General features: G+C 49.5%; 1 protein-coding gene across 1 annotated transcript; it reads right to left on the reverse strand.

The window, feature by feature from the left end:
• Window positions 1-1,486: 1,486 nt before the first annotated feature.
• Window positions 1,487-17,402, reverse strand: SELENON (selenoprotein N; the record flags this gene model as incomplete). Its single annotated transcript, XM_082494232.1, has 12 exons — window positions 17,285-17,402; window positions 12,244-12,361; window positions 11,299-11,429; window positions 10,595-10,807; window positions 9,614-9,738; window positions 8,676-8,813; window positions 6,946-7,027; window positions 5,792-5,980; window positions 4,615-4,720; window positions 3,671-3,783; window positions 2,866-2,967; window positions 1,487-1,657 (listed from the first exon to the last, which is right to left on the reverse strand). Exons 1-12 carry the CDS (start codon window positions 17,390-17,392, stop codon window positions 1,487-1,489), a joined length of 1,596 nt encoding a protein of 531 aa, XP_082350358.1. The 5' UTR covers window positions 17,393-17,402.
• Between the last annotated feature and the right edge of the window lie 7,249 nt (window positions 17,403-24,651).

Here is a 24,651-nt window from a genome sequence, read left to right on the forward strand (position 1 = left end):
TAATCACCACCCCTGGGTTCCTACCAGGTCCTGGAGCCCAGGAATGAAAACACCCCTTCCAAAAAAACCAGTCCCCCCACCCCCCATTTGATTTGGTCCAACAAAATTGTGCTTCAGAGAGCAGAAAAAGCATCAATAGCCATGGCTGTTTGCAGCCACTTACTGAAGATGCTTTGTCTCCTCACCTATCTACAGGAATATGCTTTAAAACCTGTTTCATTTAACCTTTCCTTCTCCAAATTGCACTCACTCTCTAGCCATGCATTGGTACAGAGTAGTAGCAACTGTTCAGGGTGGTTACAGATAAGACAATGGCATTCTGTCTGAACTATTTCTTTGGAAATATCTCCTGAAAATTTCTTTTAGTACTGCTGGCTTTTAAAACTGCTTAGTTCTCAGCCAGTTTCTGCTCTCAGAGCAACACTGAACCTCATGTTCCCAAAGGGAACCTCATTGTGGTTCATCATTCAGCATGACTTGGAAGCTCAAAGCAAACAAGGACGGAGCATTTCACCAACTCTGAGGAGACCCTGCGAGAACAAAGCTCCCAAAGCTGGTGGGGTGGGAGCGACCCTGGGCTGAATGGGATGGGGGCCTGGAGTGCACATGCTGCACTGGTGGAGCTAATCAGGGTTCTGGCCCCTAATTCCCCGAGTTAATCCATGCCTGACATCTCTAAGCACCACCGTACCTCTAAGGCCCTCGTCTCCGTTCCTAATTTCACTCTGTCAACCTCAGCACCTCCCTAAGATATAAAGAACCTGAATCAGCGAGACCACTCTCCCACCACGTCACAAAGGGTGCGGGGAGGAGGCTACTCCAGAGCTCCAGCCTCCACAGTTTGAACCTCCTGCTTTCCTGTCTACGCTTTACCAGCCACAGTCTCGTTATGCCATTGCTGTCAATAAACACCGTGGTGAAGAGCTGGCGTCCAAGCCACAGGGCAGCTTACAGCTCTGAGCTGCCGCTGGCGATGAGGTGAAGAGGACGCTGGCGACCAGGAGGGAGCTTCCCACTTGCGCTGGGTTCTGCGCCTTCACCCACAGGGCACAGACGCTCACCACGAGTGTTTGGTCCTAATGGCAATGCTGTTCCCCGTGATTCAACGCGCAGTCCAGTCCTTGAGATCAGATGGTTCCGGGTGATGCTTGGTATAGCTGTTACATGAGTTTCATCACAGACTCTGAAGAGCAGCTGGAAAAGCACTGGGGTGGGTGGCAAACCAAGGCATATGCACTGAGAATGTTTATAGATTCAAGTATTTTCACTCCTGTAAAAATTTGCCTGAACTCAAAAGGGCAGGTTATGTAAACTGGTACCACTTGAAACTTAGCCTCAAACCAACATCCAGAGCAACGCCCCAGGCCTGGGACTGTCTGCATCTTAACATCAGCGTCTGGCATGGAGATGAGGAAGAATTTCTGTAATCAAAATAGAACTCTGAAGTCTTTGGCCATCTCTGTGGGGCATTCGAGTGCCTTTGTTTTTAGGTCTGCAGGTATGGTTTTGCTCTTTGCAGTCCTTCCTTCAGGAACTGGAGGTAAGTTGCAGTTGAAGGGTCTTCAAAATTGGTTGAGAAACTAAAGATGCTACTTTCAACATCTTCAGGCTTCATAGAAGTAATATCCAGGAAGTAGTTGGCATTGATATGGTGAATCTGGGAAAGAAAACAGATGAGGAGAGGAGACTTTAAAGGCCAGAACAATTCCCCAACCACTGCCGTGGCCTCTTGCCAGGACATAGCTGACAAGACTGTAACAACTCTTAAAGAATCTCTAACACTTTGTGAATGCTAATTCAGCATCCAGGATTCAGGTTCGAATTTTACAGTCAGAGGAAGATGTGTGAAAGAAAACGGTCTTTCCCCCCCCCCCCCCCCCCAAGAGTGCTGACCCCTCACTTGGGTTAAGAAGATGAAGGCGATTTGGGAAAAATCACACAGGCATAAAACCTCGCTCTGAGCAAGGGCTGGGGAGATGGCAGCCTGACCATGCTGACTGCTGGGGTGCGTGCTCCCAGCCCAGAAGAGCTGCAAAACCAGCTTCAAACCTGAGCTTCAAATGCCTCTGCGCTTTCTGCTCCCCCGTGGAGGTGGGAAAGCAGGACACGCAGCCACTGACCACAGCAACCTCGACAGCCTGAGCTGAAGCCACCCACCAGCCCACAGCCTCATCTGGAGGGGAGCCAGCAAGGAGTCACTGCGTGTGTTACTAACTAATAGCTGTAAGTGTGGGGCACGATCAGATTAGCCCTGGCAGGATCCTCCACCGCAGACGGCCCAGCTGCTGACACACAGCAAAGCGCCACACTGTCAAGTGTCAGGAACCGTTGTCGTTCTTCAAATCCAAGGCAGGGGGGTTGTTCGGGGAAACAGCAGAGCTGAAGTGTGCGGACTTGCTAATGGCTGATCTGCTGTGACACACGTGGGGAATGAAGAGAAAGATAAATGTGCTAGAAGGTGCTGATAAGGAGAGATTTTCTCCAAAGCACGAGCACAAGGGACAATGGGTGCAGGAAACAAGCTACAATGGCTTCCCAAAGGTCACTGACTCCAACTAGGTACAATGAGGAAACACAGGCAGACATTTGGTTCAAGTCTGATTGTTTCCCCCCAGCCCAGAGCTGCTGTTGTTCTGTCTCTTGAATAAAGAGACATTTGTTTCAGACTTCTTCGTAGAGCTGCTGTGCGTCTGCTACAGCATCCCTGAGAGCACAGCACTGGGAGGGCCTATGGCCCCACAAAGGCTTGGGAAGCCAGGGTATGGCTGGGGGAGTGGACACTCACTTCAGGGTCTGAGGACGACCCTGAAAAGATCACATTCTGATGGGAAGAGCCAAGCCCAGCTAAAGGGGTAATGAACGTACCACCGTGCCATTGGGGAGGCAGATGATCATCTCCACAGGGAAGTTGTATTTCTCCAGGTGCAGGTCAGCCAGCTTGCTGTAGAACTCATTCTCTCTGTTGGTCTGTAAGAAGCCCCCAAAGAAACACGTTTTCACACACCAAAACTAGCAGAACAGTGCAGGAGGAGTACACTGAACACAGGAGGTGTTTTTGGCAGACCGAAAGGCTGCTCTGCAGCATGGTAGTAACTGGCTCCATTCTCACCATCTGCTTTACTATTCCACTTCAGTCAGTCTCCCCCTCACTTTTCAGCTGCAGATTTTCTCCCCAAACAATAAAATCACCCCATCACTGGCAGTTCCCAGACACACCAACAGCCTGATCCCAGCTTTTCCCAGAGTCTCCAGCTCCGTGACTGACCCCAGCTGACAGCATAGGCCCAGGGACAGGCTGATAAGTGGGGAAAGGTGAAATCAGGAGACTCAGGGTTCAGACAGTATTTGGTTGCTCCCTGGGTTACAGAGAAGTCAGTTTGTTGATGGCACAAATGGCCTTGGGCAGGGCTATCTCACAGTGAAGCATCTGGTTTAGCTTTTAATATTGATACCATGACAGAATGAAGGGGGTCATTGTGCCATTTTCGTAGCCTGCCTCCATCTGGTGTTTGCTTGGCCCCTGCGATTGCTAGGACACAAGGTTTGGAAACAAAATCCCCCACTGGCACAGGTGTGAGCTCCCCCCTCGTGCTGGCATCCCCATGCCAAGCACTGTCTGCGTTCACCAGCACCAAATGCAAAAGAAGGCAGAAGTGGCTGCAACACTCACCTGCAGCTCTTCCAGCTCTTTCACCAGTGACCAGCTGCTAATGAAGCTCTCGTTCAGCAGGGTGAGGATGGGCGAACTTTCCAGGACAGTCTCCCGGAGAGTTCGCCCTGAACCTGACATAGGAGGAGAGGCAGACAGTGGTTTGCTGTGTTTCCCGAGATGACTGTTGCCATGTTTGATGCCACCGCTCTGGTTGCTGCAGCAGCTGGCTCAGGCTCCCCCTAGCTCAGCCCATTGTCTTTTTTCTCCTTTGCTGGCAGTTTTCCACAGCTTATTGTTTCCCGTGTGTGCTGCTGGCAGAGAAGACTCACCAGAGCAGATCCCAGCCACTTGCAAGGCCACAGAAGGACCAGAAGGTCCTTGCACGCCATGGAGGCTGACTAATTTGGTGCATTTGGGAAAGGATCAGGCCCTGTGGATCCACCCTGAATGCCCCTTGCTGTTTATGCCGAACAGTGCTCATACATGCTGGAGAGTTTTTAAGGGCAGATAGGACTGCCCCTCTTCCACCCATCACTCCTGCTCTATGTGGCATGCAAGTTCTTAGGCATGAGGGGTGGAAACAGCTACACATCAGGACAACCCCAAGCCCACATCTGGCTCTGGCTTCTGCTGTTCAGGTGTCAGAGACAAAGCAGAGAGCAGTGTCCCTTTCACCCTGCAGATGCTGGCTCTGAACTAGACCCGTGCCTCCCCCTCAACAAAGGCACTTGAATTAGCAGGTTGGTCTAGGGCTTGTCTCAAGAGATCTGATCCTGCTACTGGGGACCTAAGCTCTCATCAGTAATTCCCCACTTCCAGCTCCTTTCTATTCAGCATCTTCAGTCCCAAAACAAGTAACACAATGTTTACCGCTGGTGTCTGACCAGCTCCCTGACCCCCAGCCACTCTCACAGCCTGAAGAACACGCATCATTTCTCCAGCCATGCAGGTAATATCCTCACCTCAGCAGGACTGGTCGTCCAGGGCACCCCACAGCAGGATTGAGTGCACCAGTTTCTTTTCTGCTTTTGCTCTCTCAAAAGCTTGTGTGAAGGGAAGATAGGAGACCTGGAGGCAGACAGACAGCTTGAGAGATAGACACAGAACAGCCCATCTCAAATACGAGCAGGGCCTGAAGGAACCAGACCTGCTGCATGCCACAGGTGACACACACAGAGTTTAATCTGCAGTAGGTTCTGCAGATTAAAGCAAATGACAACTGTGCAGCTCTCCCCAGAGACAACTTCATCTCCTGGTGAGATTGTAGCGAGACCCTCCCAGCGTGCGGGCTGTTACCGGCACCTGCAGAGCTCCACCTTTACACACTGCAGAGAGCATCTGCACAACTGCGGGCAGACTGTCTGCAAACATACCTCAGCAGCCTGGGAAATCTGGTCTTGAGATATTTATTACAAATCCTCACTGAAACAGCCTAAAAACTGGCTGTGAGGGACCCTACACAGAGATTGTTCCAATCGCTCAAATGAAGGGAACTTTATTAACATTTTGGCAGCTCTAAGGGACATTTGTAAGCTCAGGCACAGGGAGGCAGCCATTGAAACGTGTCCCTTCAGCCAAGGAAGCAGTGACAGGCAGTAGCCATCTGCTCCACAGGCTACTGGCATGTTAAATAGTTTGGGTCACCCAATGCTATAAATTTGTGTCTCACTGCAGAATGCAGAGGCACAGGCCGATTGTGTGTTTCCTGCTGATAAGGAAAGCTTGGTCCAAAGGTAGCTGAACATTGCAAAAGTAACGCCAGAGGAAAATAATTTGTAAGCAGTGTGATTACCTGCCTCGCTCAGAAATCGTGTCAGCAGCTACTGATAAGAGGAAGGAAGGAAGAGCCTACATTTACAATACAAGCCTGGGACACATGACATCTAGGCTTTGCTGCTGTGCAACCCCTAACGGCCTTTCAGAGGTGCTGTACTCCCTCATCTGGGAACTGGAAGTCCATCAAGCCACCCACGCAGTGCCTGGGAGGCACAGGCTGAGCTGGGAGACCCTCACACTATTCTGAATGCTGATCAGGTTGTGGCCTCTGGTTTCTGCTGGTCCTCGAGGTGACTGGACATCTCAGTGAAGATGACCTGCCCCAAATAAACATGCCAGGGAAGAACCTGGCCCCTTCCTCACCTTCTTAAATGGATACATGGCCACTTCCAGCTTCTGGGCTGCCTCTTCCCAGGGGATTTCCTGCTGCCAGGTTATCTCTTCAAACACAAACTGGATGGGCTCCCCTGAGGGATCCCTGCTGTCAATCACATTTCCGTTCTCATCATGGATCACAGAGGGGATTGAAGGCCCTGTTGATTCCAGCTCCATCTGCAGGAGAAGAGGCTGAGAGTTGAGCACTGCAGATATCCCACTCCCATTTTTTCTGTACTCCAGGATGGGATAAAGATGCAAAATAAGACTGTGCAGCTTCTAATTCAAGATACAGCTTGATCTATTCTCTTCTGGAGCTGCACTTTACCAGTTGCAGATGTGTTTTACTGAGGAATAGCAGGAAAGCAACTTCATTTCCTTCAGTTATTGTCTGACTGTGCTCACTAGATTGGGAACCCATGAGACCTGTTCACTCCGTGTTCCCACCATCCCAGTGGAGATTTTTGACTGTGGGACACCAGACCCTTAAAACCATTGGGATCTGCAGGGCTAGTTTGAAGCTCTTGTTCATACTGACAGCACAGCCCTTACACAGCCCGTGGCTAGCCACAAGAGGGAGCAACAGGGAAGGCTGTTCAGGAGCTCCCCAGCAGTTCAGTGTTGTGGTACTTCTGAAATTATTTTGGCTTTTGGCAAATAAAAAGAAACATGGATCTAGTTTAGGAGAAAACATGACTGTTAAATTCAGGCATTCAACATCCTGACTTATGTTTCCTGTCCCAAGAGCTGCGCTTACCACAAAATAGAGGAATAACCTCACACAGTTTCTAAATTCAAACACGCTGCTGTTCATACACCCCTCTGGGCTCAGGGCCTGGGTTCTGCTCCTATTCTTCACCCCCCCGCCTGTCAGACAACTTTTTAAAAATGGAAAAAGTCACATGACTCCAGGAGCTTAGGATTCAAGCCACACAGAGGGAAAAAATAAAATATCACAAGCACTGGCAATAGGGAACCATATTGCTGCAGAGGACATACACAGATCATCAGACATTATATTGTTATATTGAAATGTTCAAGAGAAAGCTCTAAAGAACAGGGTTATACAGCTTAGGGACATGGCAGCATAAATCCCTGCTGGGATGCTGCATGCACACAGAGGGCCGAGAGTGACTACAGACCTGAGGCAGGTAACCGATATCCACTTCCATGTTGCTGCTTTCACTCGCCCCATACAGCCATTCCATATCAACGTTCAGAGACCTGCAAGGTGAACCCGATATGTTCAGAGTCATCCAAGGCTAAAGCTCTGTATGGGAAACCCCAAACAAATGAGAACATCCAATGCTCCTTTTGCAGGGTCAGCACGGAAGTCCAGAGCCTCTGGCTCCTTGGAAATGACCATGCTCCCTGCATGAGACCAGCAACGCCAGACCCCTGCTGGATCAGGGCCCAGGCACCCACCCAACACTGGGCAAATGTGCTCACACCTTTGAGTACTGTCAAAGCACGGACGAGAGAGGTGTCTTTGCTCTCCCTTCCTTCCCAGCACTTAACTTGCACATTCTGATCCTGCTGAACTTTTAAAAGCATTTTTTTTGGAAGCAAAAGGCTTTTGTAAGGAGTTGCTGGCAGAGCCGTAAGTGTCTGCTTGCTGTAACAAATGTGCTGACAGAGCCGTAGGGATTGAGTCGCCAGGGTAATGTTATAATAGAATTTTCACTCCAGCCGTCATGAGCAAAGAGATTTGAAGCTTCTTTCCCCTGAAACGCTTCCAGCTGCTTTCCAGAGAGCAGGAATGAGCTAGTGCAAAGCTATGCACACAAAGCCTTAACCTGTGAAACACCAATCAAAAAATATGCTGAAGCAAGAGCATCAGGCTTTGCTGAACTTCAGTGCCTTAAGCCAGGCACTGGGATTGCCAGGAGCTGCTCTCCACATCCTTCGCGCCTCTCCCCATCCTCCAAAAGGGACAGCTACTGGTGAGTGAATCAGACCCTGAAATGGGTCAGGGATCCTCAGCGACTTGTAGAGATGCACTGGCCAGTTTTACAGTCAACTGCAGAGCTCAATTCACTCAGATTTTCCAGGGACTTGGCTGAAAAGCATAAGCTCATCCATCACAGATGCCCAAGGAGTCTTTTGCAGCTTGCAACAGGTATCCGACATCTGCAAGAGCCCCTGCTACAGCCAGGGACTGCTGGGACAGGTCAAGGGGAGCAGTGCTTACAGCAGTGCTTGCAGAAGAGGCTGCTGCCTGTCTCTAGGGTGATATCAGGACAACCAAAATTCCCCATCCCTGTGTGTCCTCCCATGTGCCTGAGGTACCTCCCTCTAAAGTGGTTTGGCACAGGACAGCTCAGGCTTGGACACTGTTGAGGCACGTGCCAGTTGCAGCCAGGTTGTGCAAGGACATCCATCCCATGCTGCATGTCCCCAGCAACCTCTGCCCTGCTTCTCCTGTCCTTCCTCTGCCCTTGTCCTTCCCTGCCTCTTCCAAGCCAGATGCCCCCCAGACCTGTTGATAAACAGACCCATTCCTGAAAAAATTGCATCAGAACCAGTTTAGGGAGCAACTGTATCTAGAGAATTGAGGACACGATGACCATGATGACCGCTGGCGAGAAGGATGTGTGGGGAAAACAGATAAGCTAACAACAGAACTAGCCTGCCCAAAGCTCAGGCTGCAGATCTGCCTTCCCTGCACGGGCCAGGACGCCCTCATACTGCAAGGGACAGGGCTGTCACTGCACTCCTATGTTCATATAGAAAGAGCCCACTAGCCTCTCCCCACGCACGGCCCCTGGTCCTGCACAGGACAGGATCCTAGAGCCCCTGGCTTTCACTGGACCTCATTTATAACAATCCTCAAGTCTCTTTAGCACCCAGGAAGAGAGGGAAAGAGCTGTACCTGTTGTTAGGGACAAAGAGCTTAAACTCTCGGACGTGGGAAGAATCCTTGGAGAGGATGATGTGACCTGTGAACTGGCCTGGGGAAAACCAGAAGGGGAAGTCTGGTGGCTCGTTCAGCTGGAACTCAGCGTGGATCCTGAAATGAGAAAGGACCCATCAGCTGCAGTGCCGGGAGGAGGGAATGGATCATGCACTGCAGATGACAGTAGGGAAAAGTTACCTCCAGGCACCAGAAATTATTAAGCTAAATTGGGGCAGAGAGGTTCCATTCAAAAAGCTTTTCATGTCACACAATGAAAAGAGCAAAAGACTGGAGCAGATCCCCTGGGTCAGGATCACCTCCAGGATCAATGCCTTTTGGAACCGGGCAATAAGTGTCCATCCAGGAAGGATGAATTACATTATCATTCCTTGAAACACAGGAACAGACTAAGACCCTTTCAGCCTCCCTTCCAGCTTGATCAGGCAAATAAAAGCTGCTCCCAGTAAAACAAAAGAACAATTTCCCAGACTCTCCCCCTTGGAAAGGCACTCCACCCCCGGATTAACCAAAATCTAATATATTTCTTGCTCATCAGACTCCCCTTTCAGCCAGGCATAGCTCCAAACCAAGGGTGATGGAGAATGGCTGCTGTCCTGCATCTGGGCAACAGTCCCCACCTCACCAGGGACCCAGCGACACTGGGAGCGCGGGTGCCCTCTTCGGGCGTCAGCAAAGCATCACACACGGGCTGTGAACCACCCTCTATCTTGAACTGCTTCACCTCCCTCCCAGCCAGCACACATCTGATCTTGCTTGGGAACACGACTGCCTGTGCAATGACACACACACGCTCTGCCACGGGCTCACAGCAGCCTTCTCCACTCCCTGAGATATGGAACAAATTCAGAAGTGCCCCCAAGCCCTCCTCTAACACCCCAGACCTGTGGACATACCTGAACGCTATGGTGTAGTAGAAAGTGCTGATGGCTTGGATGCAGGCCACAGCTCCTTGGGGAGCAAAGCGGGTTTTTACAAAGGGGCGTGGGTGGAACATGCTCAAAAGCCTGTGGATTATGATCTACGGAAAGAATTGTAAGAGAGCAAAAATGAGAATAGCTCCTGCACCACAGGTCGGCTGCAGCTCCAAAGTAACTCTCTCCACCAGATCAGGGAGGCAAGGCAATTGCTATGGCTTAAAAATTAGCTCAGAGACCTACCTAATCACAAAACAAGGAGATAAAGCAAGAGACTGCTTTTAAAAATAAATCCATCTTCCACACTTGTTATGCTATTCCCATTGTTTGCAAGTTTCCATCATCCCAGTCGGTTGAACGTCTGAGTACAGTAAACTGATCTACGAGGCTGCCTCCATCAATACTACTTAAGACTTTGAAAGAGTGGGTATGCAATCAATAAACACACTGGGCTGGGAAGGTATATCAACTATGTGATCACTAACACCTACTGGGCACCCCAGGGGAAAGTGTTACACACACCTACCTTTACAAACTACGTATACGCATCCTTTCACTTGTCAATGAAATGCTCACCTCTGGGGTGGCACTTGGCAACTGTTCCACAAGGCACCATCACTTCATACAAGCGCTTTCTGAATAACCCTCTCCCCTTCCTGTCTGGGAAAGACTAGCCCAAAACCCCACACATTTAAAGAAAGCAAGATGAAGATACTCAAGTCAGCCTCATCTGGTCATGACAGACACCCAGAACTTTTGCCTGCTCTCAGTTTTACCTCCAATTTAGGAGACGGTACTCCTGGCTGTATGCTGCAGCCTTTTTGCTCACCTAGAAAGTCCAGGGAGACATAATGCAATAGTCTTGTCACTCTAGAGATTCTTGCGATTCATCTGGGCTATAAGGCAGAACATTACACACAATACCTCTCAGGTATATAGAAATTGAGTTTCATATCTCACCTCTTTGCCCTTGGGAGGCGGAGGGTAAAATCTGTTGTTGGAAAGATACCCAGTGAAGATGTTCAATTCACTAGGAATTATCCACCATGGATCCCCAAGATCCAGTTTATTCTTTGGAGGAAGAAAGGCTTTAAACTGCCTGGCAAGTATCACGCTCATAGGGGCTGCTGGGGCAGTCCAATTCCTCAGCCCAGACAGAGCGACATGAGAAATCTGTGAACAAAAGACACTATCAGAGCCTAGACCTTACTCTTCAAATATGCAGTAATGCTGATGGATGTAACTAGGCTTTGGAGAAGGGTGAAAAAAAACACAACCCAACCACGTTTTAAATTCTTCCTACCACACCAAACACCACCAAATAGTTCTGTCAACTTTCAATTATGTGAGTAATAGGAAATGGGAGAGAGAGGAACATACCACGTAACACCACTGCTTTTGGACTTGGCTCCAGGAGAGCCATCACTAATGTCTGCTTCAAGCTTCCCAGGAAGGGCGTAATAATCGGGGCACAGCGCTGCTGAATGCACTGAAAACAACAAAATGCTGCAGAAAGCGATGACTTTGCTTGTCAAAGCAAATCCCACGGGCTTGAGCAAGACCATCTCCTCCTCCTAACACGCTAGCACTTATTCCTGGTGATGTTATGAGCCCATTGGATGTGGCCAGAATTTCTGGCCATACACATCCTGCATGATACCTACTCCCAAGAAACCATCTTTGCTCTTCGTCATTGTTTCCATGACCAAAGGCTGGAATTTAGCCACAACGGACAAGGTCTCCCCGCTTGGATCAGGTGTTTCCTCCTCTTCAAATTCGGAGATGGGAGCAACCCCTAGACAAAGGGACAGGAATTTAAGCAGCTGTTTCCCCTCCCTCCCCTTTTAAGTAATTGTGAAGTGATTACACATTTATCCTGGCAAATCCCAGAGCACTGGGAGCTTCCCAGCTGTCTCTACGCTGTATGCAGCAGCAGAACTCAGACCCACCCCAGAGACCAGCTTTGGCTGCATGAATTAAAGGGGAGCCCTCCTTTTAGCGGGCGACTCTCTAAACCCCATGGCTCAGTTAAGCAGTCTCCTTTCACCTAGGAGGGATCAGAACACAGAATTCATTACAGCACAAGCAAACAACTGTCTGTATTTCAACTGTACTGTAAGCTCTCCTGTACATTATCGTCATCACACTTCTTCCTGCTTGGCACCACCATGAGACATTTGCTACACACTGATACAGTCTCCAAACACGATCTCTCACAATTGCTATCTGAGAGAGACCGCTACAGCCGCAGGAATGTATCAATGAAGTGCTGCGACTCACTAATAGATTTGGCCTAGCCTGGGCTGAGCTGTATTTGTTGCATTCACCCATCCCAAATCCCCTTTAAGCTCTAGACAAAGTAACTTATGTACTTTGCTAGTCCAGCAATGGGATCTTCCGTCTTATAAAACTCTACTTTGTGAAAGTGATGTCTAGTGCTTAAGCCTTTTCAAAAACATGTAAAGCTCAGCAGCCTCTCTTCATGTAAATAAGACCCAAAACAGCACCCAGAAAAAAATAAAGATGTGAATAAAAACTGCTGAGTGCATTATCTTTGGCTTTTGCTTGGTCTGTGCAGAACGAGCTCTGTGAGGTAGATAGATACCTACCCGTCAGCTTCTCAGCTATCGGCTTGAACTCTTCTGGACTGAGGTACAGATCGTTGTTTGTGTCCAGAGAAGAAAAGAGAAACAGCCCCTCACTTCCCAAAGACTTCAGTGCCAGCTCCTAGTTCAGGAAGAAGATGCAAGTGAGATTTCATTCCAACCTCTTGCAGAAATTCACTCCGGCCCCTCTCAGCTTCAGAGTTTATTTGCATTCTTTCCAGCTCACAAACACAGCCATCAAATCGAAAGATTAACGCCCTTGGCAGGATTTTGTGCTATTTACAATAGGGATCGGTGTCCAGGAACTGTTGGCATGAGCATATTAAAACTACATCTGGCTGAGTAATTCAAACTGAATCATTTGCTCAGTCAGCCTCAAAGTCTTTTGTCAGAAAAATTTCCAACTTTTTCCACATAGTTAGTCCTAAACCTGTAGATATTCAGAGCACCTGGAGATCGTGATTTCTGTAATTAACCGATGTGCAGTGAAACAAAGGCAGTCAAATACATAACTATCCACATTACAAAAACACAAATGAAATGAACCGAGCCCTTGTAACTCTAATGGAAAGCAACTTAACTTAGACCCGTGCTGAGATCCATGCCAGCAGTACTGCACGCAACTGCCCTGCTCTAGTCAGGTTCCCCTCCAAGTCCCCAGCCTCAGGACTGGACGGAGCATTTTGGCCCCTTGCTCCGCAGGGAGCGCTGCCTATTCATACATCAGGCAGCCACAAATCCCAGAATCTTCTCCAGAAACTTCTGCAAGATCCCAGCCACCCCCAGCCTCAGTTTCTCCCTCTGCAAAGCCCACACGGAGATCATCCAGTGGAAAACACCACTGAAATGCAATGTCTCCCTTGGAGCAGCCCCAGAAAAACTCTAGATGCTTCTAGTCACTTCTACTCCACAGCACTCAGCACTGAAGGGAAGGGGACAACTTGCAGGCATAACAAGAGAGCTCCACGTTGGTGTGAGAGAAAAAGAGAGACACACAGCAAGTCAGACAAGCCACATCACTGCCAGCCAGCCTGCAGCACATCCCCTGTGACCCATCATTTGGGGCAGCTTCCCCTGCCACCCCCGTAAAAGCCTAAAGCTGCAAGGATAAATACTCTGTATTCTGCTGTTTAACCGTGTTTATTCTCTACTGCCTGCAGCACCATTACCATCCCCAGAGCTCCTGAACTAGTTTATTTTCCATCTGTTGCCTGCCAGCCTGAAGCAGCACTAATGCAGCCTGGAAGGCTTTGCTCCCGTCAACTGCAGCAACAAAAGCACTTAAGAGCTTTCCAGGGCAGTACCAGGACCACAACAGACAGAAATAAAGACCCTGGAATACAAACCAGAGATCTGGACACAGCCATGGCTGAGGAAAGACAAGGACGGGAGTGCGCAGGAACTACACAGCTGAAAAAATGAATGAAGGAACAAGATGGTTATTTATCTACACACAGGAACAATCCACTCTAGCCTGTCCACGTTCCTGGGGCAAAAACTGTGCCTTCATTCCCCAAATGAACGGCGATGCACATCCTTGGCCCTGCACACAGAAAACAACATTTTCTTGAGCAACTGCCCTGCTCCCTGACAGCTGGGTGCTGGGGTCATGTCGCGAAGCCTCAGGCCAGGCTTCAGTACCCCTCTCACCTCTAGACCTTGCTTGTGCCCGGCATGTAATGCGTAATGCATGAACCTCGTCAGGTGTGATTGCCCACTGTCTGGGAGCCAGCTCATGGCGCAGGGAAGCGTGCGGGGAGCGCATGATGGCCTCCCCCTCTGCAGAGGGGGCTGTTCTGGACGTGTACTGAGCTCTGAAGATATGGTCCATTTCCTAGTCCTCTCCACAGTGCGTCAGCGATTCCCTGCTGATGAATCTTCTTTTTGCACTTCACAGACATGGACCTCAAGGGATGGGAGGCAAATGAGCGACAAAGTTTTTAGTTGGTTAGACCGCCTGCTGCTGTACTAAAAAGTCATGATCGTTTACTTAACAGGGCTGAAGGCAGAAAGAGAACCAGTTATGCCCCACACATACAGAAGAACATCTCTGACTGCGTCTAATGCAGCAGAACATGAAGGGGGGAATATGAGTGCCTGGTGTTGGACGTTAGCCTCCAAAAATCAATCTAAATTGAGAGCATGCGCCCATCCCCTCAGCCTGCACTTTCACATAGGTTAAGCAATGAAAAGCCATCGGCTGCAGAACCATCAGATAATTATTCCTACAACTACAATTGGCCTGAGACATGGTAGCTTTGCGGTCAGGCGACTTATGTGTGCGCACACATCTCACACGTGCCAGTGGCTGGCTGAACGCCGCCTCCTGGCTAACAGGATCAGTACCGGGCTCCTGCCTGCTCCAGACGATGCTGCCCTCTCCAGAGCTAGTTAAAACAGCCACTTCTCCAGCAAAGGCGCGCTCCAGGCAGTATTGGCACAGCGCATCAGTTCCACACAACCCTTCAGGTCAGATCGCTCCCTCTGGAAACATTTATTTACACCCTCACAAAGCACGGCAGCTCAGTGGCAGCATCGCGCGAGCCCCTCGCCACCAGGACTGCAGGGACCCACTCGGCCGGAGATAAGTCCCCAACCATGGAGGAACAAAGATTTCCACTGGTCCTGCTGCACTCAGTCAAAAGGAATGATAAAAATTATGTTTAAAAGGGGAGAGAGATGTCAGGGCTTGGCCTTTTGCTTTCTGATAACATTCACACTAAAGAAAGCTCTCCAGAGCTTGTGGTTTTTTTTTCATTCTAATCTGAGATTATAAGAAATAAAGTTTCCCTGTTTGTGCCAGAGCAGTAAGACTGAGCTTTTTCAGTCTTTTCGTAGAGAAGGAGAGTTGTGTTTTTCACAAAGAGTTTTCTTCTCCCACCTGCTTGTGGGTTGTTTAGCTAAATAAACATTTCCATAGAAAGAGACAAGACATATGTTTTAAGCAGGACGAAGGAAAATAAAAACCTTGGGCTGCGCACATGTTGTTCTCCTCTCCAGCAGCGCCTCTCACAGCCCTCTGCCTGTCCTTCAGGAAAATCAAAACCTCCACAAGACCTGGCTCTCTGTCAGGCAGGGCTGAAGTCCCCTCAGCCAGCCTGCGAAGGACTGTCCTGACCCTTCTGTCCCCACCGGAAGAATTCTTCTCATTAACTGTTTTGAGCCATTTCCCCCTTTTTTTGCAATGCAAGAGACAAAGAAAAGAGGCATCTTTTAAAACTACTTGTCTTTTTACTATAGAAATATCAAGAACAAGAAGTCTGCTCTTTTTCGCGAACCTTTTTAGATGTTCAAGGATGCATGCTGAAGCGAAGAGCCAGGGGAACGGGACCTTTAACAAAGGCATGCTTTCTCCAAAGCACGCAGCTGTCATTTGAATTATACAGATTACAATCAAAACCAATGTTAAACACCTAATTTAAAAAAAAAAACAAAAAAACCCAAACAACAAAACACAAACATAATAAAGCCCCTAAAAAAACCTTCCCATTTTTCAGCTCATGTTCTCCATTCTTTTGCTGCTTCTACAGTCAGAGTTGCTTCGGGCACACAAGACTTGCATTTCTAGTATGGCACAAATCCACAAACTTCTGAGTTTTGGGCCTTTTTTGCAGGGAATAAAGCAGGAAGGAGACACCTTCTGAGGCCACGTTGAGAGGAACTGTGAAGCGTTACGCCAAGAGCAGGGCCAGGGTCTGGGGCTCCTGCTCTCCCTCCATCTTCTGGCAGGAGCAGCTGGCATCAAAGCTGGTGCCTGGTGGTCACCACCTGTGGTTGTTTCAGCTGGGTGGTAGCCACCACAATCCCCATGGCCACCTCAAGCCTAGTGTCCACCACAGCTCTACAGAACCTCCACCTGGCAGTGGCTATCTCAAGCCCATAGCCACTGACATGTGATGAGCACAATGGTAACCTCAGACTGGTGGTGGCCACCACAGCCAGGCAGTGGCCACCTCAAGCTCCACAGCTGCTGATACATGGTTTTCCCCACAGCCTGACAGTGGCTGCCACGGCTTCATGGTCACCACAGCCCGATGATGGTCACCTCAACCCTGGCAGCCACCTCAAGACTACAGCCACCTCAAGACTACAGCCGCCAATGCCCTGTGGCCACCACAATACAGTGGCAGCCACCACAGCTCTGTGGTTCCCTCAGTCTGATGATGGCCACCTCAACCCCAGCGGGCACCTCAACCCAGTAGCCACCAATGTGTGGTAGTCACCTCAGCCTGGTGGCAGCTACCTCAGCTCCTGTGACCACCTCACTCTCAGTGGCCACCACTGCCTGGTGGTCACCTCAACCCCAGTGGTCACCTATATGTGATGGTCCCCTCAGCCCAACAGTGGTCACCTCAACCCCCATGGCCACCAATGCCTGGTGGTCCCCTCAACCCAGCAGCGGCCACCTCATCCCCAGTGGCCACCTCAACCCCTGTGGCCACCGATGCCTGAGGGTCCCTTCGACCCTGCTGGCCACCTCAAGCCCCAGTAGCCACCTAAACCCCCATGGCCACCGTTGCCTGGTGGTTCCCTCAGCCCAGCAGCAGCCACCTCACCCCCAGTGACCACCTCAACTCCAGTGGCCACCGAAGCCTGGTAGTCACCTCAGCCCCAGTGCCCACCTCACCCCCAGTAGCCACCTCAAACCTGTGGGCACCAGCGCCTGGCAGTCACCACAACCCTGCTGGCCACCTCAACTCCAGTAGCCACCGCTGTCCGGTAGTCACATCAACAGCGGTGGCCACCTCTGCCTGGCACTCACCTCAGCCTGTCCATGGCCAACACATCCCCAGTAGCCACCTCAACCCCGGTGGCCACCGATGCCTGAGGGTCCCCTTAGGCCAGCAGTGACCACCTCAACCCCAGTGGCCACCGATGTGTGGCGCTCCCCCTCAGACCAGCAGCGGCCCCCTCAGCCCCGCGGCCGCCACAGCGGCGGGAAGGGGCCCGCCCGCCATTTCATCCCTCCCCTCCCTGAGGGGCAGCGCGGCTTCAGCACCGCCTCTCCCCTTCCACCCGCCAACCTCTCTCTCCTTCCCGTTACCTGCTGACGGGCTACTTCACCGTCTCGGTAATACTTAACGGCAACCAGCGCTGCCAAAGCGGCCAGGGCCAGAGCCAAGCGCGGAGGGGCCGCGCCGGGACCCGCCATACTCGCGTCGTTCAGCGACGATGCCGCCGCCCCGCCGCCATGGCCGCGCCGGCCGGGGGAGGAGGCGTCAGGCGGGCAGGGCCCGGCGAGGAGGGGCCGGGGCCGGAGCCGGGGCCGGGCTGGAGCCGGTGTCCTCCCCGCGGGGACCGGAGGGGGGGGAGAGGGGCCGGACGGGGGCCCCCGTCCGGCCCCTCTCCCCGCTTCCGGGTCCTCGCCGAGATTTTCACGCAATCCTGAGGAAAAAACACTTTTTAGCCTTAAATTTATCCGCTGAGGGGACTCTGGTAGGAGAATCGTCACCACCTTCTTCAGCGATCTCATTGCTTTCCGTCGTTTTGGCTTTTAATTAATGATGGGAGCAGTGGCGTGTGTGCGCCCCCCCCCCCCCCCCCCCGCCATTAATTTCCAAAGTGGTCGTTGGTCCTTAATTCACCGTTCCCCCTCCCCCCAAAAAGGAGATGTATCTCGCTCTTCTACTTGGTTTCAGCTCACCAAAATGGATTTCTAAAAAAAAAAAAAAACAACAACCCAAACCAACCAGGTATTAGCGTTTTCATTTGCAGTGATTTCATGGGGGTTTAAGCCCCAGGACTGCAGGGACGGGAATGACTTTGCAGCCATGACCGAGCCTCAGGTGTCGCGATCCCCAAATTTTGAGTCCTGTCTGCCATCACCCCACATTTTGAATCATTTCTATGGTCCTTTACGACCCCCCCCCCCCCCCCCAAACTTTTCCCCCCTCCCTGTGTTCTTTGTGCCCTTCAGGTTCTTCTGCACGGTTGTCACATCGCTCCTTAGCGGCAGCTTGGCCAAGAGATATATATTTAGTCATTTTAATCTTTCCTCATAAATCAGTCTCCTGCTCCTCCTCACATGCGATCCTGCACCGCCACCGAAATCCCCTGATTGCTGGGGAAGATTTAGTACCATTTTCTGCTGCTGCAGGGCTAACGGCGCAGAATGTTTGATCTCTCTAAGGGAAGCGTTAGCATTTAATCCTTTGAAGCTTTTGCTGTTTTCCTAAGCCTGCCTAATCATTTTTTTGTTTTAGGTTTAAAGAGCGTTTTGGTTGGAGATGAGGAGAGCATGACCAAGCCATTAAGAGAGTGGTGGCAGCTGCACCGAGGACGGAGGAAGAGGCTGGTAATCCTGGGCAGAGCAGGCCAGGAAGGTTGGAGTTTTGATCAATTCCTGGGACAAGACAAAAAAAATCCCACTGTGCATTTTCTTGTAGACCACGGCAAGGAAGATCGGAGGCAGCAGGACTTGGTTGGTGAAGAGGAGCCTTCTCCCTGGGACTTGGGCACCGTTCCTCTCTCTGCCGCAGATCCCCGCGTCGCCCTTGATGTTTCTTTTGCAGCCATGGTGCAAGCTTGGGCAACGCAGCGCACCAGGCTGGGGAGCCCAGCAACAGAATAAACTCCGGGTTATTTGTAACTCAGATCAGTGCTGGTACATCTGCATGGCCAAGGGAGGAAGGACAGGGTTCCTTCTGCCAGCTCCACCATAAAATAAAACATTCACGAAACTCTGCCACCACTCTTCGCCCTCTACCTCCCTATCCGTCAAAGAACTGGTGCTTGGGAGGAAACAAATTAACAGAGCATTGAAATAACATCTGGGAGCAGAGATAGGTGTGAATGAGTTAAGCGCTCAAGCACTTTAAGCAGATGTGCTTTAAAACTTTCTGGACTCATTAGGTTGGGCAGTGAGGTGTGGAGAGCTTTTGCTTACCTCAAATAACCTAGCAGGTACCTTTAGAGCACAAAATGTAACAGGACGAGAGAGCTTTGAAACAGGATAAATGTACTTGGGTGTCTGGGAAATGAGCAAGAGCAAGAGGTGATAGGAGATGACAAAGCCTGCAGACACCCCGATGGAGAAGGCAACCTGACAGGGTGGCAGGAAAAGCCAAAATGATACCATTTAGACGAGAAGCAGAGGGGCTTATTTTACATCTGAACCGTTTCCAGTGTCACCAGCGACCACATAAAGATGACAAGCAGATAAATTATTTGATAGGAGAAAGAATGAAAGACAAAAGGTGAAATAATTCAGGGCATCCGCTGGGAACTAATCCTCCTCAAAGGAGAAAAAACCCAGCAACTCCTGGCTTTACACTGCTGGTTCTCAAGATTACAGATTACAGCGCTCAGGAAGAATTTTAAATATCCAGACATCTGCTGCATGGCCCACCCAGGCACACTTCTATCAAAGAAAATCCTCGTGACAGAGAAATAACAAGGAAGATTTCCACCAAGAAAACTCACCCAGCAGGAAAAACTATCCCAGATTCCTTTGCCAGCAGGGAAAGAGTCTGGCTGAAAATAAGGAAAATAGTGAGAAATTGGTAGCAGGGATGAAAAGCTTGGAGCGACCTTTTTTGAAGTACAGGGGTGGGTTTCCCATATGCTGGAGTACACACAGTAACTCCACGTTCCAGGGCGGCACGTTGCGAGAGCAGAGAAACCCTGTTCTCATTTCAATTGATGGCCCCATTCCCATAGCCTGAAACCCTGGCGCATTCTATAGTCAAAGCGAGCACAGTGTAATGGAAGGCGGCATTAAAATCTGAGCTCTGTGCACAAATGGAGAAAGCACCTGGAAACAGAAATCCCCTGAGGAAGCAAGTCCTGATCAGACTGAGGCCCAAAAATATTAATCCTCTGAAAAACAGTAAGGAACAAGGAATATCCAAGTCTGGTTTCACATGGGGCTTTTCGAAGGGGATGAGAAAACCAGTGCTGCAGTAAACCTGCAGAAGAGGGGTTTGTATCCTGTGACAAAGCTTCACACCCACGGAAAACATACGATTCATCCCAGAAAAAGAATGGCCAGCAAAGGCTGTGGAGTGAAATGACCTTTGATTGAGACGTTTCAAAGTCAAGTTGAAGAGCAAGAGCCAAAGCCTACCCGATTCCCAAGGGCCTGCACCCCTAACTCCCCCATGGCCTTTCCCGTTCAGTCGGAAGCAATCCGGTCTGGTGGGTCACTTACAGTTCTGACGCTCACTGGCTCTTGCCAAACGAAAGCATTTACAACACAGGGGTGTTTTAGTGAGAGGATTCCTAATTACAGCACCAGTACCTGTTTGAGGCTCCACGGGGAATGAAGCCAAAGACCCCAACCATGATCAGAAGTAACTGCTGAAAGTTTGAAACTGCTCGCACTGGGCACCAGCGCTCCATGCATCACATCTGAAACAATCAGATAAATAGATCAGATCAAAATGTATATGGAAAAATACTACGACTGCCAGGCTTTTGAATTCAATAACCAATTCTGCTGAAAGCCTTCCAAGGGAATTTAATAACGCCGTAAAAAATGAAGTGTGGGTTACAAAAAGATGCATTTGTTTTCTGGGTAGTTTTGTCTTATCTCCTTGTATGGGCAGGCGACAACAGCCGGCTGGTCTACAAGTGATAGTTATTAGTTTTAATCTCTACCATTAACGTACCTTTCTTTTATCAGAATTTCATTTACAGGAAATTCCTTCTGACATAAAATAGGGCCACATGTTCTAGTGGTGAAAATTAACATGGTAATTGCGGCTCCTGAATTTGAATGTAACAGGGGAAATGGGAAATTACCTAGGCTGGTCACATTTCCTGGTACGGTGACTCAAAAATAGAAAAAACCCTTCATAAATCAACAACAGAATTCCCGCTGGTGTCCCACATGCCTGAGACTGAAAGGCAGGAAAGCAGCTCAGAGATACACATCTTCCCAGATCCTTTCCATTAGACATTTAAAACCAAACCTCTGGTTCAAATGTAACAGCCCATTTATTTGTCTCCTCAAAGCTCCCACCTGGACGAACAGAAGTCGTCCCGCCACCCCTGCCAGGCAGGAAGCATATAGGGGGGTGCGAGGTAAGTGAGGGGAAATCCCAGCGCCCGCTTCCGCGCACAGCGCTCCCAGAGCACCCAGCCAAGGCTCGAGGTGCGCAGAGGAGCGAGGAAAGAGCTGAAGTGTTTCAAGACACCAGCGGGGCAAACGGTTCCGTTACCTGCATTGCCGTGGGACAGAGAAATCCCAGTCGCGGCTCAGGGCCAGGCCTTGGAACAAAGCTGATCCTTGGAACAAATCTCTACTCCCGCTGAACTCATGCACGCAGCTCGGTGACTGTAATGAATCCCCTGGCCTCAGGGATTTAACTGTGGCTATCTGCGAGCACAGGGTGAAGTATTTGCAGAATTGTGGTCTATGAGAGCAGAAATTTTCAAGCACAGCTGTTTGCAACAAAAAGCTTTTGTTGTGACTGGTGCTGAACTCCATACCAGTGTCTTGGTAAGCAAACTTATCAGTAAGCTGTGTATCGTCAGGCATGCTGGGCAACTCAGAAGCCTCCCTACTTGCGATGCAGCCACTGACCTGCAGGAAAGCAGCAGCTCTCCTCCAGAAGTGTGTGTGACTTTACTAATCCTGTTCCTGCTCACTTGTGTGGAAGAGAAAACAAGAGCAGAGTTTTAATGGAACACCAAGGATCTATTTCTAAAGGAAACTAGAACCATACTATTTGTTTTGGGGGTTTAAATTTTGCCAGGCAAAGTGTTTTCAGTTACTCCAAGAGCAGGACATTTTTATTTATGGAATTCCTTAATCCATTATAAAACCCCTCTGAGCTAAACCAAATTCCTGGTACCCAAATCTCTCGGATAACACAACTCACTCCCAAGATGTTTATTTACCAATAACCATTCCTCTAGACCAAGCTTACCAGCCAGTATCTTTATCCCTGGGATAATGCTAAGTCCCCACCTGACAACTTTATTTCTCTTGGGGAATTACAAAGGCATGAACTTACAAGCACATATTTTTTTTTTTGTTTTCACAACTTGCTCAAAGCAACTTCATCTTCCCGAGTTGCTGAATAAACCAATTATCAAAAGAATGTCACAAGAACGAACAAAAATGTTCCACGCGGTTCTGCAGTGACCAGAGGAGAGACTGCTGGGAGAAAGGATGCTGATCCCAGATCCAGCCCTTGTTGCAGGTACTCACAATTGCCGGGGTGAGAACAGGAGCGGCGCACGAACACCTGTGCACAGCCATCCTGCTTAGAGTCACAGAGGACAGCAGGCTAAACTGTGGCAGGAGGCACAGAAGAATCTGGCTTCAATTTTTTCCTGTCTTCTTATTCTGTTACTTCAGTCCAGAAACAATGTATATCGAAGAGCAAACTTGGATGGAGATTATTTATTTTTTGCTAGAAAAATAAGACATTTAGTAGAACTTCTGCTAACTCGTATCAGATGGTGAACAAGCAATTTAAGAGAGCTGGTGCAGATGGGAATTGCTGTCCATACACTGGCTAGATTACTCTGGAAATCAACATCTATTGTGAAATATTCTTGAAATCAACCAGTATTGTCACCTAGTTATTCCAAGCATGATGTAACAGGTCTTTGACAGATGGCTTTGAAGAGAATCAACCCAAACATGCTTTTTATTTTACAAGACTTTTATTCTGTTTCACAGATCTGACTATTACAGCAGTGAAATTATTACAAGTGACTCATAACATTTAGTTCCAAATAAAAGTAGAAAAACACAAGAACGATAAAGGAAAGTTAAATGAGACGTGATGTGTGGTAAATGTGTTTTAAGAGCACAGAAAAAGTATATAAAAATACATAGGATCAAGAATTTTGTGGACAGGTTTTGATCGAGTTACAATTTTGACACCACAGAATCACAGAATCACAGAATGGTTGAGGCTGGCAGGGACCTCTGGGGATCATCTGGTCCACCCCGCTGCTCAAGCGGGGCCACCTGCAGCCAGTTGCCCAGGACTGCGTACAGGTGGCTTTTGAATATCTCCAAGGATGGAGACTCCACAGCCTCCCTGGGCAACCTGTGCCAGTGCACGGCCACCCTCAGACTAAAAAAAAAAGTGTTTCCTCATGTTCAGAGGGAGCCTCCTGTAGTTCAGTTTGTGCCCATTGCCTCTGATCCTGACACTGGGAGCCACTGGAAAGAGCCTGGCTCTGTCCTCTTTGCACCCTCCCTTCAGGTATTTATATACATTAATATACAAATTTATATATTTAATGTATATAAATACCTAAGCCTTCTCTTCTTTAGGCTAAACAGTCCCAGCTCTCTCAGCCTTTCTTCACAGGAGAGATGTTCTAGTCCCTTAATGATCTTTGTGGCCTTTTGTTGGACTCTCTCCAGTATGTCTTTGCCTGTCTTGTACTGAGGAGCCCAGAACTGGACTCCGCACCTCAGGTGTGGCCTCACCAGTGCTGGGTAGAGGAGAAGGATCACCTCCCTCATCCTGCTGGCAACGCTGTGTCTAACGCAGCCCAGGATACCCTTAGCCTTCTTTGCAGCATGGGCCCACTGCTGGCTCATGGTCAATTTGTTGTGCATAGGACCCCGAGGTCCTTTTCTGCCAAGCTGCTTTCCAGCCAGGTGCCCCAGCACCTATCAGTGCATGGGGCTGTTCCTTCCCAGGTGCAGGACTTCGCACTTCTGCTTGTTGAACTTCATTAAGTTCTTATCAGCACACTTCTCCAGCCTGTTGAGGTCCCTCTGGATGGCAGCACAATGCTCTGGTGTATCAGGAGCCCCTCCTAGTTTGTGTCATCAGCAAACTTGCTGACAAAACATTAATGAAGATGTTAAACAGGACTGGACCCAGTATTGACCCCTGGGGTACCCTGCTAGTTACTGGCCACTAACTAGACTTCGTGCCACTGATCACCACCTCTACGCCCAACTATTCAGTCAGTTTTCAACCCACCTGACTGTCTGCTCATCCACCCCATACATCAACAGCTTGTCTATGATGATCTCCTTTGATAGTGTCAAAGGCCTTCCTGAAGTCCAGGTAGGCAATATCTGTTGCTCTCCCCTCATCTACCAGGCCAGTCATTTCAATTGTAGAAGTTTATCAAGTTGGTCAATCATGAATTCCCCTTGGTGAAGCCATGCTGGCTACTCCTGAAGAGTTTTCAGTTGTTCACGTGCCTGGAAATGGTTTCCAGGCTAAGCTCCTCCATCACCTTCCCAGGCAGTGAGGTGAGGCTGACAAGCCTATACTTCCCTGGGGCCTCCTTCTTGCCCTTCTTGAAGATAGGAGTGACATTTGCTTTACTCCAGTCTTTGGGCGTTTCTCCCAGTTGCCATGATTGATCAAAGATTACTGAGAGTGGCCTCGCAATGATATCTGCCAGCTCCCTCAGCACTTGTGGGTGCATCCCTTCAGGGCCCAGGGACTTATCTATGTCCAGTTTGCTTAAGTAATCCCC

The sequence above is a fragment of the Vanellus vanellus genome (assembly GCF_965231255.1).
Source record: "Vanellus vanellus genome assembly, chromosome: 22".
NCBI lineage: Eukaryota > Metazoa > Chordata > Aves > Charadriiformes > Charadriidae > Vanellus > Vanellus vanellus.